Source organism: Alternaria rosae (genome assembly GCF_020736505.1).
Source record: "Alternaria rosae strain MPI-PUGE-AT-0040 chromosome Unknown BKA58scaffold_11, whole genome shotgun sequence".
NCBI lineage: Eukaryota > Fungi > Ascomycota > Dothideomycetes > Pleosporales > Pleosporaceae > Alternaria > Alternaria rosae.
Window position 1 is genome coordinate 419746 of NW_025763580.1, and position 15350 is coordinate 435095.

The 15350-nt window shown below is 52.7% G+C and overlaps 6 protein-coding genes across 6 annotated transcripts; 3 read left to right on the top strand and 3 right to left on the bottom strand.

Annotated features, from left to right (window-relative positions):
- Positions 1-581: 581 nt before the first annotated feature.
- Positions 582-3281, top strand: BKA58DRAFT_51290 (uncharacterized protein). Its single transcript, XM_046175420.1, has 3 exons — positions 582-1123; positions 1179-1305; positions 1354-3281. The coding sequence occupies exons 1-3, from the start codon at positions 693-695 to the stop codon at positions 3181-3183; spliced, it is 2388 nt and encodes a 795-aa protein (XP_046020838.1). The 5' UTR covers positions 582-692; the 3' UTR covers positions 3184-3281.
- A 931-nt stretch (positions 3282-4212) lies between these two features.
- BKA58DRAFT_324826 (uncharacterized protein) lies at positions 4213-5900 on the top strand (the record flags this gene model as incomplete). Its single annotated transcript, XM_046167980.1, has 2 exons — positions 4213-4240; positions 4294-5900. 2 exons carry the CDS (start codon positions 4213-4215, stop codon positions 5898-5900), a joined length of 1635 nt encoding a protein of 544 aa, XP_046020839.1.
- A 1198-nt stretch (positions 5901-7098) lies between these two features.
- BKA58DRAFT_393350 (uncharacterized protein) lies at positions 7099-7885 on the top strand. The gene is made up of 5 exons (XM_046171087.1): positions 7099-7361; positions 7441-7455; positions 7518-7622; positions 7681-7692; positions 7742-7885. The coding sequence occupies exons 1-5, from the start codon at positions 7254-7256 to the stop codon at positions 7748-7750; spliced, it is 249 nt and encodes an 82-aa protein (XP_046020840.1). The 5' UTR covers positions 7099-7253; the 3' UTR covers positions 7751-7885.
- Positions 7886-8738: 853 nt separating this feature from the next.
- On the bottom strand, positions 8739-9603 carry BKA58DRAFT_51350 (uncharacterized protein). The gene is made up of 2 exons (XM_046175421.1): positions 9137-9603; positions 8739-9086 (listed from the first exon to the last, which is right to left on the bottom strand). The coding sequence occupies exons 1-2, from the start codon at positions 9373-9375 to the stop codon at positions 8771-8773; spliced, it is 555 nt and encodes a 184-aa protein (XP_046020841.1). The 5' UTR covers positions 9376-9603; the 3' UTR covers positions 8739-8770.
- Positions 9604-11905: 2302 nt separating this feature from the next.
- On the bottom strand, positions 11906-14036 carry BKA58DRAFT_393354 (uncharacterized protein). The gene is made up of 3 exons (XM_046171088.1): positions 13515-14036; positions 13121-13433; positions 11906-13072 (listed from the first exon to the last, which is right to left on the bottom strand). Exons 1-3 carry the CDS (start codon positions 13591-13593, stop codon positions 12175-12177), a joined length of 1290 nt encoding a protein of 429 aa, XP_046020842.1. The 5' UTR covers positions 13594-14036; the 3' UTR covers positions 11906-12174.
- A 174-nt stretch (positions 14037-14210) lies between these two features.
- On the bottom strand, positions 14211-15050 carry BKA58DRAFT_369057 (uncharacterized protein). The gene is made up of 2 exons (XM_046168955.1): positions 14398-15050; positions 14211-14345 (listed from the first exon to the last, which is right to left on the bottom strand). Exons 1-2 carry the CDS (start codon positions 14975-14977, stop codon positions 14305-14307), a joined length of 621 nt encoding a protein of 206 aa, XP_046020843.1. The 5' UTR covers positions 14978-15050; the 3' UTR covers positions 14211-14304.
- Positions 15051-15350: the final 300 nt, after the last annotated feature.

The following is a 15350-nucleotide window of genomic DNA, read 5'->3' on the forward strand; positions in this document are numbered from 1 at the left end:
CAAGTGTCGTACAATGAACGAGCAAGGGCAAAGGGGACCCGCTGGGTGTGAACGAATGAGGACGGGGCGGTACTATGATTACACCTGATGGGGATTTATTGGCGTGCGAGTCATTAACTTCGGAGTGCGGACGCGTATTACCTCTGCACATGTTTTGTTGCGGCCCCTGCCGGGTCATTGTCTCGCTACTGGACACACCTCTTTTCTGGGTATCTTTTCGACGCAGCGTACCGTCGTTCGCCCTTCTACACGTCACCGGCATCAATCATCATCACCAATCCCTCTTTTCGCCGCCCAACGCCCCCCCCCCTTCAACCAGCGCCTGTCGGTCTCTACTCCAGAATACAATTGCTGCGCAGTTTGTTCTTCTTGTGTGTACAGGGGCTTTCAATTCTTTGTCTAGTTTGGTAGCACGATCGGCATCTGAGACTGGACAAAGTTTTTCTTGGGGTAGCAGCAGCTGGCAATAAGAAAACTTTGTTCCAAGACGGCCTAGTGGAACGTACTCCTTTTACCTTTGCCGAGCGAGCTACCATCAATCACCCCAACCTTGGAACGTCGAGCGGATCCATCACACTTTGGCGCACGCGCCATTGATTGTCATTCCCCATTCCATCCGCTTACTTTTCCATCGTCATTTTCCTACTTCCCATTTCAACTGTTGACGTGCCCGTCGTCACCCATGTGGCGCCATGAGCTCAAAGGATAACTTGGCCCTGGATCTGGAGCACGGCGTGCGACGCTGGGATCGTGCTCGCTGGATATCCGTCTTCAGCTCGCATAACCCGACTATACGCGAGGTGACGGAATGCTTGGGCCTGGGCTTATCGGCGTCTTCGTCCACGACCAACCGCGGCATTCCGAAGTTCGACAACCCAGACTACCGCAAGCTCTCGAGTGAGGTGACGAAGCTGTCAAAGGAATTGCCAAAAGAAAGAGATTTGTTGCTGGATTTCGCGGCGGATCCGAGTTCCCTGAACCAGGAGCTCGAGGACCTGCTAGCGAATTACGGACCCGCTATTTGGGGCAGGGATGCGGATCGCAGCTGTTTACTCACGCCGGATCCGACTAAGAAGACGTATAACAAAGATCTGTTTTACGAAGAGCCGGAGCATAAGGATATGTAAGTTGGGATGGTCAGGTGTCAGGTGTCAGAACGCGCGCTAATCCTGTTTTAGTCTCAAGATTCATCTGCATCGGTGGATCATCATCAAAGCTTGCTATTACATTCGCAACATGAAGCTGAAGAGGCCGTCGGGTGCGAATGAGTATGATCAGCTTGCCGATATTGATGCAGAAGGCCTTGTAAGTTTTCATGTCATGGTTGGTGTTGTCATGGCTAATACACGGTAGTCACCGCATGGGACGCCACAGTCACTCACCCCACCAGATCCGGATACTGTTGCAGGCGCTGACCTTGACGTTAAACCCATTAATCTGAAGAAGCGCAAGAGCAATGCTCACCTCACCATGTCTGACGATGAAGATCCTGAGGCTTCGCCTGTCAAAAGGCCATACAGCACCATGCCTGTGAGCCGTAAGGGCAGCCCAAGGAAGTCACTCAAGTCACTGTATCCTGCCGGCCCGGGCAGCATGGAGAACATACCTCCCATGCCGACGCACATGCATCGGTTCTCGCCAGCACCAGGAAGCGCATCCGAACCTGCACGGATACAGCTCAGTCCTCTGTCAAACAACGACTTGAACGGCGTGTCAAGACCTTCTGCTATCACCCAAAGCTCCGCACCCGCAGGCTTCACGGCTGTCAACAATGGAGGTTTCACTGCTGTTAACAACACGCCCCCACCCAGTGAGCCACCTCGAGAGCCAACACGGGAAGTATCCCGAGAACCGTCGAGAGAAGTGCATCGACCCCCTCCTGCTATTGGACATCGTCACAGCAACAGTTATACGAGCCCATATGAGCCGTCTTCACGCAGTGCTGCCATGGCTCGATCTGCTACAGAAACTCCTCGATCTGCACCGCCAGCTACTCCTACTCCAGCCTCGAATCAAGGGTTCCAAGCAGTGAACGCATCTTCAGCAGCTAATGGAGCAGGTGGACATATGAAGAGGGAGTCTCCTGCCGTTCAGCCTCCTCAGCATACGCATATCGCTCCACAGCCACAGCAATCGCAAGCGCAACCTCAAGCACAACCACAGCAGCAACAGACACCGTCTCACCCTTCACACCCACATCAGGCATCACCGCATGCACATCATCCTCAGCATACGCAGCTACCGTCACATCCGCACATCCAGGCTCAGCAACAGCCTCCCCAACCACCGAGTCGATCTAATACCCCGAGCCACCCCTTCGGCCGTTCTCTTGCACCACACCCTCGCAGTAGATCTAGTACACCACATGCGCAGGCCGCACCTAATCCGCCTTCCATGGCACCTAATAAGCAGGTTACCTCTGCACCCGCGATCCAAAGCGCACCCGCATACGGCATACAACTCGTCCCAACCCAAGACGCACCCCCTGCGCCCTCGAGCAAACCCCGAGCCCCCTCAAACCACAGCCAACCCGCCGCCGCTGTACCCCAACACACCTCACCGCACCAACCCGTGCTGAAAAGCCACCAACAACCGCCTCAACCCCCCGAAACCGCACACGTCGTCCAGCCCCCACAAACACAAACCTTCCCCCGCGGCTCCGTCTCAACCGCCGACCTCCGCCTCCTCCAATGCGAAGTCACCGCCGGCCTCTTCACCTTCTTCTACCCGCGCTCCACAATGCCGCCCGACGAAGCCAGCCTCCTCGTCCGCATGCACACACTCTGGTACCACGGAGAACCGCTCTTCCGCACCGAACTATCCACACACTACGATCTCGTGTCCAAGATCCTGACTGCATGGCTACACGAACGTCAAGCCATCGCTTCCCTGCGTCACAGCATGGCTGCCAACCCGGGCGTGTCTCACATTGGTCTTGTGGATCGGCTGCTTGCTATGAACGATCTCAGGGCTATGCGGTTGAAATGGAAGAATATGAGTAGTATTGATGGATTGAGTCCTGAGGATCTACTTTGCATGGCTTTTAGGGTCATGACGAATACAGAGGGGAGCGAGTATATGTTTAAAGATGGGTTGGCGAGGCTGGAGCTGGGTGTGTTTGAGTTCTTGAGGAGCGAGGATGCGAAGATTGTCATGCAGCGGAGGGATACGAGGGCGGGGTAATGTGAAGTTGGTGGGGTTTGAGGCAGTCTGGCGTTCTCTGGCGCTCTTCTCCTTGTGTTCCTTCTTTCATCTTCTCTCATCCTCTGTTTCTTTGCTTCTGCGATCTGCTTCGGTTCTCGTACCCGTTCGCATGCCATTTCTCTTCTCGATTCCGATCTTTCGTTACCTTGTACTAATGCCACTTAGCGTGGGTGGATGGGGTCCTTGCGCATGTTCCCTCGTTTTCTGGCGTTGCTTGCTTTTAAACGTATTAGCGATGGCGTTTGGGATTACCTCTTTCGTTCGACTATTACTTTTTCTTTTTCTGTGTTCAATACGAAAAGCGGGTGTGGGTTTCGATATAGCTTGTGTTACTAAATTGGTACGAATAGTCGTTGTAATCGGGTGGTGGGATCGAGATTGTGGTGCGTGGTAATGATTGTGCGATACGGAGGTGGTGTAGTCGGCTCCTATCGGGGAATGAAGCTTGCATCAATCACAGTATGCATGTACCGAAGTTGTGAAATTATATTTTGTTCAATGCTGCATGCTACGAGACCCCGTCTCCCACTCGCGCAATGACTAGACGTGATCGTCTATTGGCGGTCTGGACCTATGAGGTCGTCTGACCACACGTCCTCACGTGCGCTTCATGGAACCTAGCCAATACGCATCATCGCGAGTTCCGCCCACCCACCCCCAACGACGACACCATCTTTACGCGTCCTCGCCCCTTGCGCCCCCCCTCAGCCTTCTCATGCGAACTTAACAGGGATTAAACCTGTCCCGCTGCGATGCGCCTTCCCGGCGGCCGCCCGCCGTAGCTGCTTCCGGAACCTTGTTCCTTCCCATCTGCCTCATGACACCCTCGAGGCGCGCCCATCCGGGCACTCACCGGTAGTGCCCACGCACCCTTACTGCCATGAGCGGCCTCGTGGATGCCCCACGCGCTCGCTGTAGCCGCACACCAATTCATAGCTGTGTATCATGGACGGCATATGATCCCACCGTCTCTCGCTTGTCTTATACTACACGCGTAGTTTTGGCGCTATGGTGCTGAGACTCTTTGTGCCGCCTGGTATGTCTTACAGAACATGATGTAGAGAAGCAGTTGCTAATAAAGTGGTGCAGGTGAAGGGCAACATCGCCTTATTCCCAAACGCCCTGATCCCATCGGTGCGAATGCAACTCCTCAGTATGCCGTTATTTCCTCGACCGTCCTCGCCGCCGCGTATACGTCCTTCGCCTCGAGATATGCACAGAGTGTGACGCCTACGAGGCCGATGTCGAGGCCGGCGGTGTTCATACGGGCTTCGGCACGCCTGGGTGTTTGGGCAGGCGTGGCTGGAGCGACGCTGAACTGGTATTACTACTCTGCCTTTGCGGATGTGGTTGTGTCGAAGAACGTACCCGAGGTCAAACCCTGGAAGCTGTATGAGCGGACGGAGAAATATACCGTTGACGATGGTGCTCTGGCAGGTGTGGCTTTGGGGCTGGCTGTCTCGGTGCCTTCGCTGTTTATGCGCCGGCCTGCTATACCTAGGTGGACGCGCTGCTTAGGCATGACGAATATCGGCGCTTGCGCAGGTGTGCTGGGAGCGCATGCATATTTTCAGTACACTGGAGAGAGGCAGGAGGCTTATAAACACTTTGGTCGACATGTCAAGCGACGGTCACTCGAGTTCTGGAGCATTTTCTGGGACCCGGAGCTCATGGCGAGCCTCGACCCCATCATGCAGCAATACGTTCGACACAACAGCCTCTGGTACACACAGTGGCTGCCACAGGAGGCCTTTGAGCGAGCAGAACAGGACGTGGAACTCCGAGACAGCAGCGATGAGCACACGAAGGTTCTCGCAGCACGTATCGAGCAGCAGCCACCGTTTTACATCACGCCCGTCGACTATGCCGAAGACCTGCGACGCATCAACATAGAAAGCACGCTGGCTAGCATGGAAGCCATGGAAGCGGACAAGAGAGAACTACTCCAGGAAGCTGAGTACCTGATGCATATCAATGCACAGCAGAAATACGAGTACTGCCACATGAACCCCACGGACGATGATGAACGTCAAACCCGCCTCCAGCAAATCCACCTCGTCGACGTAGCATATAACCGTCTCCGCGCCACGGCCCACGAAATCGACGTCAAGCTCACACACTGGCGCATGTCCCTCAGACATAAAGCCATCTGGGAAGCAGGCCAAACCACCGCGACAGGGACGGATAGACCTGCCGACTGGGTACCCGAGCCCCAATACGTATCATCCGCGACCGGAGCCATGGCCCCCGCCACACACAAACCGACATACTCAATAGGCGAGATAGAAAAGATGCATTGGCAGATCTCCGCAGAGGTCAAGACGTTTGAGGATGGTTGGAAAGATGATAGACATCCGAGGGATAAGAGGGAGAGGTGGAAGAAGGATGCGGAGGATGGGAGGAAGATTTTGAGGGCGGCGGATGCTGTATTGTTTACGTTGCTGAGGGCGAGGGAGAGAGTTGATGGACGACGTGGTGGGATCGTGGAAGCGGGGGTGGATAAGGAGATGGTGGTGGAACAGAAAGAGGCAGAGGAGGGACGCGAGAGGAGAGATGGTATTGTTCCGGCAACGGCAGAAGTGGCGGAGTTACAAGAAGGTCCTCTGCTTACTAAAAAACAGGTTGAGAAGTCGAGCGTGCATGGAGTGCAAGCGACGAAAGTATCTGCTGGGGCTTTGGATAAAGATAAGTCGTGAGAGTGGACTTGGTGAGGGTGAGGGTGAGGGTGAGTTGAGTTTATTATTCAATGTCCAAGTCATTGTTGAAATGGCATCGAAGAAATCGTACCAGAAGTGAGGAATCGATCTAGTCCACACTCGTCGAATGTGGCTCTGTTGTCTGTGAATGTATAGAATGAATTTGACTTTCCTTCTAAAGATGAATTGGGCGGGCGTTGAGAGTTTCGTTGGGCGGATGTGTGGGTTATGTGGTGTAGGGCACTACTACTCAGCTTTCTACTTCTTTGGCACGGTACTTGTCTGTCTCGAGGTTATTTTCTCGTCTTCAGCATCCGCTGATTGTTGCCTTTTCTATATGTCTTCTCACCATATCTTTCTCTGTGAGTCCTTGTCCACATTCACATTCACGACTACATTCCCTACCTCCCTCTCGAACCTCAAGTCACCAGATTCCCTAGAGTCTACATTCCTCTCCACGATCTCGGCCGCGCTCGCGCAAGTGTACACATCGATGTCCGGCTCGCCGGAGAGTAACGCTTCCGCTCCATATATCGCCACTGTAGTTGCCAAGTGGATGGCATGAGGAGGGCTGTTTCGGGGGTGACTACTTGGATATATCCCTAGGTAGGGTGGCGATGTTCGGAGATCAAGATTGTAATACAGAAGACACCTGCACTGCGCGTTATGCTTTTACTTGAGCATTTCAATGTTCATGAAAGCAATGCATCACTTCAGCCTCGTCTTCGGCCCTTCACCTTAGCCACTGGGAATTTACCACAAAAGTCTACATATTAGTACCGGTTCTAACTACGTTTGAACCTAGTGCTAGCGTAAGCTGCACTGTTCAACTTATCTCCAGCCATGTCCCTACTACTATCGCGTTGCCGATCGAGATACCAGCCTTAATTGAACCGGCGATTTGGTTCGGAGCTTTGATTCACATCGCAATTTGATTCCCCATCACCACCACCGGCAGTTGCCTTCAGTACCGTGAGATCAGCGGAATGTCAGCTGAAACACAGACACTCGAACCTTCCATGGATGTCAGTATCAGCACCTCACGTTTCTCCTGTCAAATGTCTCTACTAGCCGCGTACCTGCGCTACCTCATGAGAGCAGGAATACGGAACCAGCTAGCTGTGTGGAGCTAGCACACGGTTCAACCGCGGCTTTACAACGAAAGTACGAACCACTGTTAATACCAAACACACGCACTAGACCTCGGGTTATTACTCATGCGATGCGTGCGTGCACCGCTTGTGGCCCTGAGTGGGAATCGTTTTGGCTGCAGACGACATATATACGCCTTCGTCCCGTCACACAATGCTGATCATCTTCGAAAACCAACTACACGTCAGTTAAAACAGCAATATGAAACTTTTCGCTCCTATCATTCTTGCCTTGGCCGCCGCGTCCGAAGCCGCGTTTTGTAATGGCGGTTGGGGATTACCGGGTGGTTCTACATGTCCTGGTGCCTACGTAAGTCTAGTCCAATTCCCTTCCACACCTGACATCTACGCCTATTCACCGAAAACAACCCAGCTAACCCATCTCTCAGCCAAACTCCTTCTGCGTGAGTCTCCAATAGAACCGCAAACGAAACAAGTTTCAACCTCTAACATGACATATGTGTAGTGCCAGAGCCCTGGAGCGCCTAGCAGGAACTTTCCTACCTTTAGGAATTGCGTTTACCCTGGTAGTGGGGGGAGGCCGAGTCTGAATGGGTGTGGTGCTGGTGGTGTAAGTGATCCAATCTTGTTTATCGTGGAAAGGAAGAGGCTAATGATTTTGTGGATAGACTATCAGCTGCGTGAGTAATAAAGCGAAGGTTTTGAGTGGTGGTGTGCTAATGATTGTAGTGCGGTTGATTCCGTCGCTCGTTATTGTGGATCTTTCGAGACGTTCTCGCTGTTGGTGTGACTTCCAACTTGCTGCTTGGGCAGAAAGGCTTCTAGACATTAGACTTCACCTTTTTAATAGATTGTGCTGTGTTACTTCGTTGCAATGTGTTTACATTCGGTTTCTCAGTGGAGTAAACTCATATGTGCGAAAAGGTTGTGGGTCGATGTACTGATCACAGCCAACGTCTTCTCCAAAATCATGTCGAGAGGGAACCATGTCCCTGTCGATGATCATACCATCTGGTCTCTCCATGACTAGCTCCGCATCCAGTGGGTATAAAAACCTCTTTACCGGCTGTTCACTTCTCTTTCCTACCCTGTCAACGTCCTGTCTCCAAAATCAAAAAACATAAACCAAGAGGACCATGTCTCCTCTGTTCTTTCCAAAGAACAGAAGTCTTGCACATGTCGTATTTTTTTTTAAGTATGAACCCAATGTCGTGGGTAGATCCAAAAAGAAAGCCGAAATGGCATACATGGTTGTGCGTGCGTTCAAGATGAGCTGGTCGGCAATCGATGCAACAAAACCCGTCTTCTCTGTTCTTAGAAGGTCTCTGCCGTTGATTGTACCGCTTCTCTTTTATCAACGAGCTTGATCTCCAGTGAGCATGAAAGACTCTCTTCTGGCTGCTCATTCCTCTTTCCTACACTTCCAGACTCTTACCCTAAAAACCAAAAGAAAATTTGCATCTATGCATGATTTTTTCGTCCTCTCGAAAGAAACAAAGATGGCTGTCATATCGTATCCTGTCATCTCTTAGCTCGATACGACTTGAGCACGAAAAAGGGCATCAATTTCATAAATGTCTGGGCGTACTTCCAATATGGCAAGACGAAAATTCTATGTTGGCAATTCTAAATTCTCCTCGCATAGTATTCCTATTACATTTACACTACTTCCGAAACACAAAGGCGACTCCTAACCCAATTACCAAAATTTATCATTCACTTTACACCCTGTCCCATGCACCACCTACCCATAACCACCTACTTCGCACAAACCTGTCCCTTAGCCGCAGCAAGGTTCTTCTGATTCTGCATCGTGCCATCCATAACCTCCTGGACCAACATAGCAATCGTCGGCGCATCAGCGGCCGTTCCCTTGAGACTCTGCACCTGTCCAATCTCCTTGGTCTGGGCTCCAGCTACAATAGCCAGGCCGTCAGCTGCGGGGCTCTTGATTTGAGCGGCAAGCTTCTGGTTGTTGGCTCGGATGTCGACGCCCCGCTTTTGAATAGCGAGCACGGAGGTTTGAGTTGTGTTGAAGCCCGCGGTGCCGGCTTGGAGCTTTAGGGCGTAGACGCTGTGGGGATGTTAGAGAGAGAGGAGTTGGAGGGAGAAGTGATGGCTTACCCTTTGAGTTCGGCGGCTTGGATGTCGAGGTTGGCTTGGATGCCCTTTGCGAGCTTGGACTGGATGTCGGCGCAGTTGCCGCCAGCTCCCTGGCCAGCTTGAGGCGCTTGGGGAGCCTGAGGTGCTTGAGGAGCCTGGGGAGCCTGGGGAGCCTGGGGAGCTTGAGGCATCTTGGGAGCCTGAGGAGCCGGTGCAGCGAGAGCGGCACCCAAGAGGCAGAGGATGGCGAAGGTCTTCATGTTGACGTATGTATAAAGCGATGGAGAACAATATAAAATATTAGAATAAAGATAGATGGTGTTGAAAGAGTGTAAATAAACTAAAGCTCAGCTCACACCAGGTGAGTAGGAAGCGATCGTAGAAGTAGGCGAAGTATTTGAGAGTGGATTTGGAATGAATATCTCCATCCTTCGACATCCCATCCCTCTCTTATACATCCCCATCTCCCTTCCCGTCCCTCTCCAAACTCACCCGCCCAACACGTCGGTACGTCAGCAAACTCGGACCGACACAACTCTCATCACCTCGCCGCGCAACCCTCTCACAACATGCACCTCAGCACCACCACCCGTCAACCTTATCACCTACCTCTACCTACTTGCCCGAAACGGGCCTTCTTCACATCTCTCTCCATCTCTCCATCTCAAGGAGAGCAATTAATGCGGAGTTCGTAGCTCTGTCGTTGGATTCGCGCGGTCAGAAAAAATTGGAGACGGCCGTGAGACGGGAAACGGGGGAGTCAGCGTCGCAGATCTGGAGTGGAAACAAATCGGGCCGTGGTGGGCCGGTGGATGCGGGTGCACGAGGCTTATGAAAGCTTGTCAGATGGCTGAGCGAAACGTTCGAGAAGGTGTTCGAGACGTGTTCGTGATGGGTTGACGTGTGCGGGATAGAGTTGGGGATGGTGAGGTGGAGTTTGAGGATGCGGGTTGGCGGCGAGAAAGGGTCTAGGACGCATTGGGATGGCGCGCGGAACCTGGGCACCAGGCGCTTACTTCGAGGCTGCTGCGTCTTCTGCATCACCACAACAACACCTGGGCGCTTTTCAAAATTATCAAAAGCTGGAGGAGCTAGCCTTATGGTGCGGCCGTCTGACTTGGGTTTACTGCTACCTTTCCCACGCGGAGGTTCTCTTTACAAAAACCTATCATCGTACTTTTCATGGAGCTGCTGAGCTACGTGTACCATAACATTGTGTATCCATTCAATGACATGACGCAAATCGAGATGATCTCAAGATCATTCCATGTTCTGTTTTCTCGTGTTCTAATTAAAAATCCATTCTTGCGCACGGCATGCACTCCTACCATACCCATGACGCTACTACCGCGAGATGTCTATAAATCCGTCCTTCCATCCTCTCCTCTTCATCCTCTTTATACCACATCTGCATGTTTATCTCCAAAATCTACGAACGGAAACCCCATGCTGAGTTTCGCCTATGGCGAGTTCCTCTCTTCCTCGAAAACTGCAGACATTCTCGAGCATGAGAGGGCTCGCTTAATCGACATTACCTACCAAATCCAAGAAATTGCCTACCGATGAGCGCGCTTGCGGACTCTGAGTAGGGTAAGGAAATCAGAAACTGTATCCGAACAGAAGAATGGCGACGTTCTCTCCTTTCTCCAAAACTATGCAAACCGACTGAATGAGAAGGCTCGTCCGCCATCATTGCATACCAAAACAACCGAATCATTGTCCCATGAGCGCGCTCGTCGACCGGAAAAATACCCCAACAACGCTCCATGTCGTCGCTTCTTCCTTACACCTCTCACACATAGGGTCCATCTAGCCAAAATATACCCTTGCTTATGGCCATGTCCGTCCAGCAGCCCGATCCACTAAAAGTCGTCGTACCCTACAGCCGATGTGCAAAGCAGCGACAACTCGAACTCATGTCTCAAAGACACCAAGCACTATGCGATGTCAAAGAAACCTAAGATCAAGACCGTCGACGATATGGAGAGTGTCACGACTAGTGTATGGGTATATAAACGCTCCCTTTGCCCCTCTTCCTCTGGGTATCTTCTCTACACTTATGTATCCGAAATACCAAAAACCCCATCTTCATGGCTGCGCTGTGTTGTCCAAAAAGCCAGAGAACTCGTAGCAATGGGTGCCTCTCATCCTCTTCTGCGCCGATGCATCAAAACATCCATGCCACCTTCGCATGAGGAGAACCTCCTTCTCTGGGGATACATCAAACACCGGCGAGAACTGCGACATGAAGAGAACGTTACCCGTCGAGCTGCAACCTGCAAGACACAAAAAGAGAACCTGGTCAAGTTTATGTGTCCGCGGTTCGGCGTGAGCCCCGAAACACCATAAAGTTCCGCCTCTACTCACATGTCTGCTTCCAAAGGTGAGGACCCACAGCTTCATGGCTTTGCCTGCGGTCGTCTCCGCATATTGATCTTCAAAACACGTCTTCATGACGGCACGTGGCTCGCGCTCTCGTGACAACGGCATACTATAAAAGATCCCGCGAGTCCAGTGTTACGATCTACTCGTTCAAACCACTTGGATCGAAGAGTTCGTGATCAAAAACCTTTGATTTCATGCTCATGACCCTGCTGGTGGTGTGCGAAATCCTTATACGAATCACAAATGTTGAGTACGACTTACGCCAAGTCCATAGACTGGATGTGATAAGGAATGATGATGATAACCACCATCATCATTCCCATAGTACCGACACTCCAACCCCGTCAGCAAGCGACACATGAATATCAATTCTTGTATCAATCACACATCACCGTCTGAACACCATTGCAATTATACTTTTTATTATCAAGCGCATACTAAGCTACGTGAGACGCCATCCATCCATCCCAATTCCGAAGGAATAAGAAAAACTACAAGACCCTCCTCAAGCCTACCAGGAGGTCGCAGAGGGGATATCGTCGTGATGCTAATGTTACAGGTTTCCATTTTCCGCCTATCCGTACGCAGATCGTAAGGTCGTGAAGTGATGCGTATGGCAGTCATATCGAGAGAAGATATGACTGAACGCTGCTTATCGGAATGTTGTGAGATGCTTACAACTCCTGCTTAGCAGAGCTGGCGCTAGCGGCGGCAGCATCGTATCCGCTCTGAGCAGACTTGGAGGCAACCGACGAGGCGCTGGAAGCGGAGGAGGAGGCAGCGGCGTTAGCGCTGGCAGCAGACTTGGAGATGGAGGAAGAGGATGAGGACGCGGCCTTGGCAGCAGCACCGCTAAGGGAGCTGGCGCTGGAAGCGGCGCGGACGGAAGCAGAGCTGGCGCTGGATCCAGCAGCGTCAGTAGCAGAGGTAACGCTGGCCTGAGCGAGACCGATCTGCTGCTTGACCAAGTCGGTGTAGTAGGCAAAGCCACCAGTGGCAGCAGCGTACTGTTGACCGACGTTGGAGGTAGCGGCACCGTAAGCGGAAGCACCAGAGGCAGAGACGGAGCCGGCAGAGGCAGAGGCGCTGTCACCGTAAAGACGGGCACGGTGCTTGCGGGCGAGAGCCATGAGCTCGTTGCGCTTGGAGCCCTGGGGAACCTTGATACCGTTCTTGTCAGCCCACTCCTTGATCTGGCTGTCAGACCAGGAGTCGAGAAGAGCGTCGCTGAGGCTCTGCTGAGCGTTGGCAGCAGCGGAAGAGACGGAAGCGTAGGCGCCCTGGGACTGCTGGCTGGCAAGACGAGACTGGCGGCGGAGAGCAGCGATCATCGAGTCGCGGGTGTTGGGCTGGGGGACGTTGTAGCCGCGCTCATCGAACCAAGATTTGAGGTCAGAGTCAGACCAGGAAGCGTAGAGCCAGTCACCGGGGTAGTTGGCAGTCTCCTTGGCCTTCTCGGCTACAGACTGGTAGTTGTCACGGACGGCAGCGAGGAGAGAGTCACGCTGGCGGGGCTGGGGAACGGGAATGCCGTGCTTATCGGCGAAAGCCTTGAGCTGAGAGTCCGACCAACTGCAGATTGTTAGTATCTGTGTTGAAGATAGGTTTCTGGGTACTCACGAGTCGAAGATCCAGTCCTTGACACTACCATAGGCCTGGTTCGCGGAGTCCTCGGTCTCGGTCCAGTACACCTTGACCTGCTCAGCGAGGCTCTTGGCGTCCTTCTCGGTGCCCTTCTTCGCCTGCTGGCCCTTGAGGGTCAGGTAGTTCTGAAGGGTCTGCGCATCCCAGCTTGTGTAGGGAGTGACAACCTTGTCGTTCCAGTTGGCCTTGACAGTCGACTGGAGGTTCTTGCGGTCAGAGGGGCTGGGGTGGGGAATGCCGTTGTCGCTGAGCCAGCGCTCAAGCTCGGTCTCGTGCCACTTGTCGTAGACTGCTTCCTGGCGTCAGTATCCTGCTGCATGACGCTATGGGCTAATCAAAACAAACGGGAGGGGTTCTGTACTATACGCACCGGCGCTTCCAAACCAGCTGTTGGCCGTTGCCGAGGCAGCAAGGGACACCACGAAGGTGGATGTAAGGGAGAACCTCATGATATGTGGCTGCCGATGTGAGGATGTGCTTGATATCGATTAATGAAGCAAAGACGAGGGTTTGAAGGGTAGGCAAACTCGGTAGAAGGGTGAGGGTCAGAGGGTAGTGGTGAGCTGCGAGTTTATGAGGGGAGGGAACAGACAATGGCGGCTAGATTGTGTGCGTGGGAGTGACGTAGTGCTGCACGTATGGAGCTTGGGCAAACAAGATCCCCAACGCGCCTGCCTCCCAGAGCAGCCAATGAGGAGCTATGGCCACATGCAACCGCGTCTTTTGGCTGTGCGCAATTGTGAGATCGCCTTTCAGGAGCTCGGTCTAGGCCCTGCATATGTTGAACGTTTTCGCAGTAAGAGAACTCCGAGGCCTGTCATTCTTGTTTGGAAAGATAGAAAGCATCATCGTGGCACAAGTAGTGCAAAATAGCGCCCCTCTGTTGGGCGTTGTGTCGCAATGGCATTTCAAAAAATTCCCATCACGACGACAAATGCGGGGGCGATCCACACGCTAGCCCCCTACGTCATGCCTAAACATGCACAAAACTTATGAAGCCAAGCCTACTTCCAGCGTTCTAGCGACGAATACATGGTACAAAAACACGTTTATGTCGCAGCCTAGGTTTGATGAATGTTGTACATTTCACGAGACTTCGGCGAGTCAATTCCAGCTAACTGTACACTATCCTAATGTCCGAACATTCACCCGCCCCTTGCTTATCCTCGTACGCCTTCGGAGCCGCTTCGTCCACCTTCGCCTGTAGATGTATTAGCAACATGCATAATGCCCTTGGTAAAGCTATGTCATACCTTTCCAGAAGCCACCGGGGACTTTGTCTTTCTCTGCCTCCTCATTGCTGACCTTTTCATGCGCCTGTTCCGCCCTGTTATCCATGTCCTTGTTGTGTTGCTTGACGTCCTCGCTCTCTTCTCCAGGAGCGGGAGGGTTTTCGTTGAGTATTTTGGGTTTCGCACCTTTGACTTCGCTGGGTGAGGGTTTGTTGTCCTGGGCCTGCTTGACGGCTGGCTCTTTGCTGTCCTTCATTTGGCGGGCCGATGTCGAGAATTCGCGCTTGCCCTTGTTCGAGGAAGGAGCTGGTGACTCTGATGTAGGCTTGGGAGAGTCATTCTGGCTCGAGTTGCTGTCCTTGTTCGGCGACGACGAAGATTTGCCTTGGGCGACCTTGGGGGGTGCGGGGCCGGGGTGCTCGAGGTTCTCGCTGGGGTTGGCGCCCTGCTTCTCGGGGTTCTCTCCAGCTGGGTTGCCCTTACCAGAGCCGTAATCTGAAGTCGCGAAACGAACTTGGACGCGGGCACGGGGAGCCGCCGAGAGGGCTGCGGGCCGTAGTGCTGCCGAGCGCAGCATTGACATGGGTCGTAGGAAGCTCATGATGTGAATTGGTAGGATGCAATTGAAATCGACGAAGATTCTTGTATTGTGAGATGTGTAGTTTAAAGTTGAGGTTGCCCGCCAAACGTAGTGTTCTAGAGCTGCAATAAGTCCAAGCTCGTTGTTGACGTCATGGTTTCCTCAAGTGCTAAGCTTCCAGCGGCAACGCACGTCACAGGAGGCTCGCATAACCACATCTGCAGTGCCGCAGCGACGATCGACTAGCCTCTCAAGCATCAGCCATTCACACGATACTGCACTTCAGCCGCCACTTAGTGTAGATAAGACCTTGTTTGTGGGATTTTGAAGCCTGTTATGGTGACGGAGAGGTGCATTGCATCTCAAGCTTCTCTTCTGCAGTAGCCAAACACAT

What these genes read in the sequence shown, in the direction of transcription:
- BKA58DRAFT_393354 (XM_046171088.1), bottom strand. Translation starts at nt 13,593, where the DNA reads ATGAGGTTCTCCCTTACATCCACCTTCGTGGTGTCCCTTGCTGCCTCG. An exon ending in CAGCTGGTTTGGAAGCGCCG is followed by an intron (nt 13,434 to 13,514) that starts GTGCGTATAGTA and finishes GCCAGGAAGCAG; the next exon opens with TCTACGACAAGTGGCACGAG. An exon ending in AAGGACTGGATCTTCGACTC is followed by an intron (nt 13,073 to 13,120) that starts GTGAGTACCCAG and finishes AACAATCTGCAG; the next exon opens with TTGGTCGGACTCTCAGCTCA.
- BKA58DRAFT_393350 (XM_046171087.1), top strand. Translation starts at nt 7,254, where the DNA reads ATGAAACTTTTCGCTCCTATCATTCTTGCCTTGGCCGCCGCGTCCGAA.
- BKA58DRAFT_51350 (XM_046175421.1), bottom strand. Translation starts at nt 9,375, where the DNA reads ATGAAGACCTTCGCCATCCTCTGCCTCTTGGGTGCCGCTCTCGCTGCA. An exon ending in CAAGCCGCCGAACTCAAAGG is followed by an intron (nt 9,087 to 9,136) that starts GTAAGCCATCAC and finishes ACATCCCCACAG; the next exon opens with CGTCTACGCCCTAAAGCTCC.
- BKA58DRAFT_369057 (XM_046168955.1), bottom strand. Translation starts at nt 14,977, where the DNA reads ATGAGCTTCCTACGACCCATGTCAATGCTGCGCTCGGCAGCACTACGG. An exon ending in CCCCGGTGGCTTCTGGAAAG is followed by an intron (nt 14,346 to 14,397) that starts GTATGACATAGC and finishes ATACATCTACAG; the next exon opens with GCGAAGGTGGACGAAGCGGC.
- BKA58DRAFT_51290 (XM_046175420.1), top strand. Translation starts at nt 693, where the DNA reads ATGAGCTCAAAGGATAACTTGGCCCTGGATCTGGAGCACGGCGTGCGA. An exon ending in GAGCCGGAGCATAAGGATAT is followed by an intron (nt 1,124 to 1,178) that starts GTAAGTTGGGAT and finishes ATCCTGTTTTAG; the next exon opens with TCTCAAGATTCATCTGCATC. An exon ending in ATATTGATGCAGAAGGCCTT is followed by an intron (nt 1,306 to 1,353) that starts GTAAGTTTTCAT and finishes AATACACGGTAG; the next exon opens with TCACCGCATGGGACGCCACA.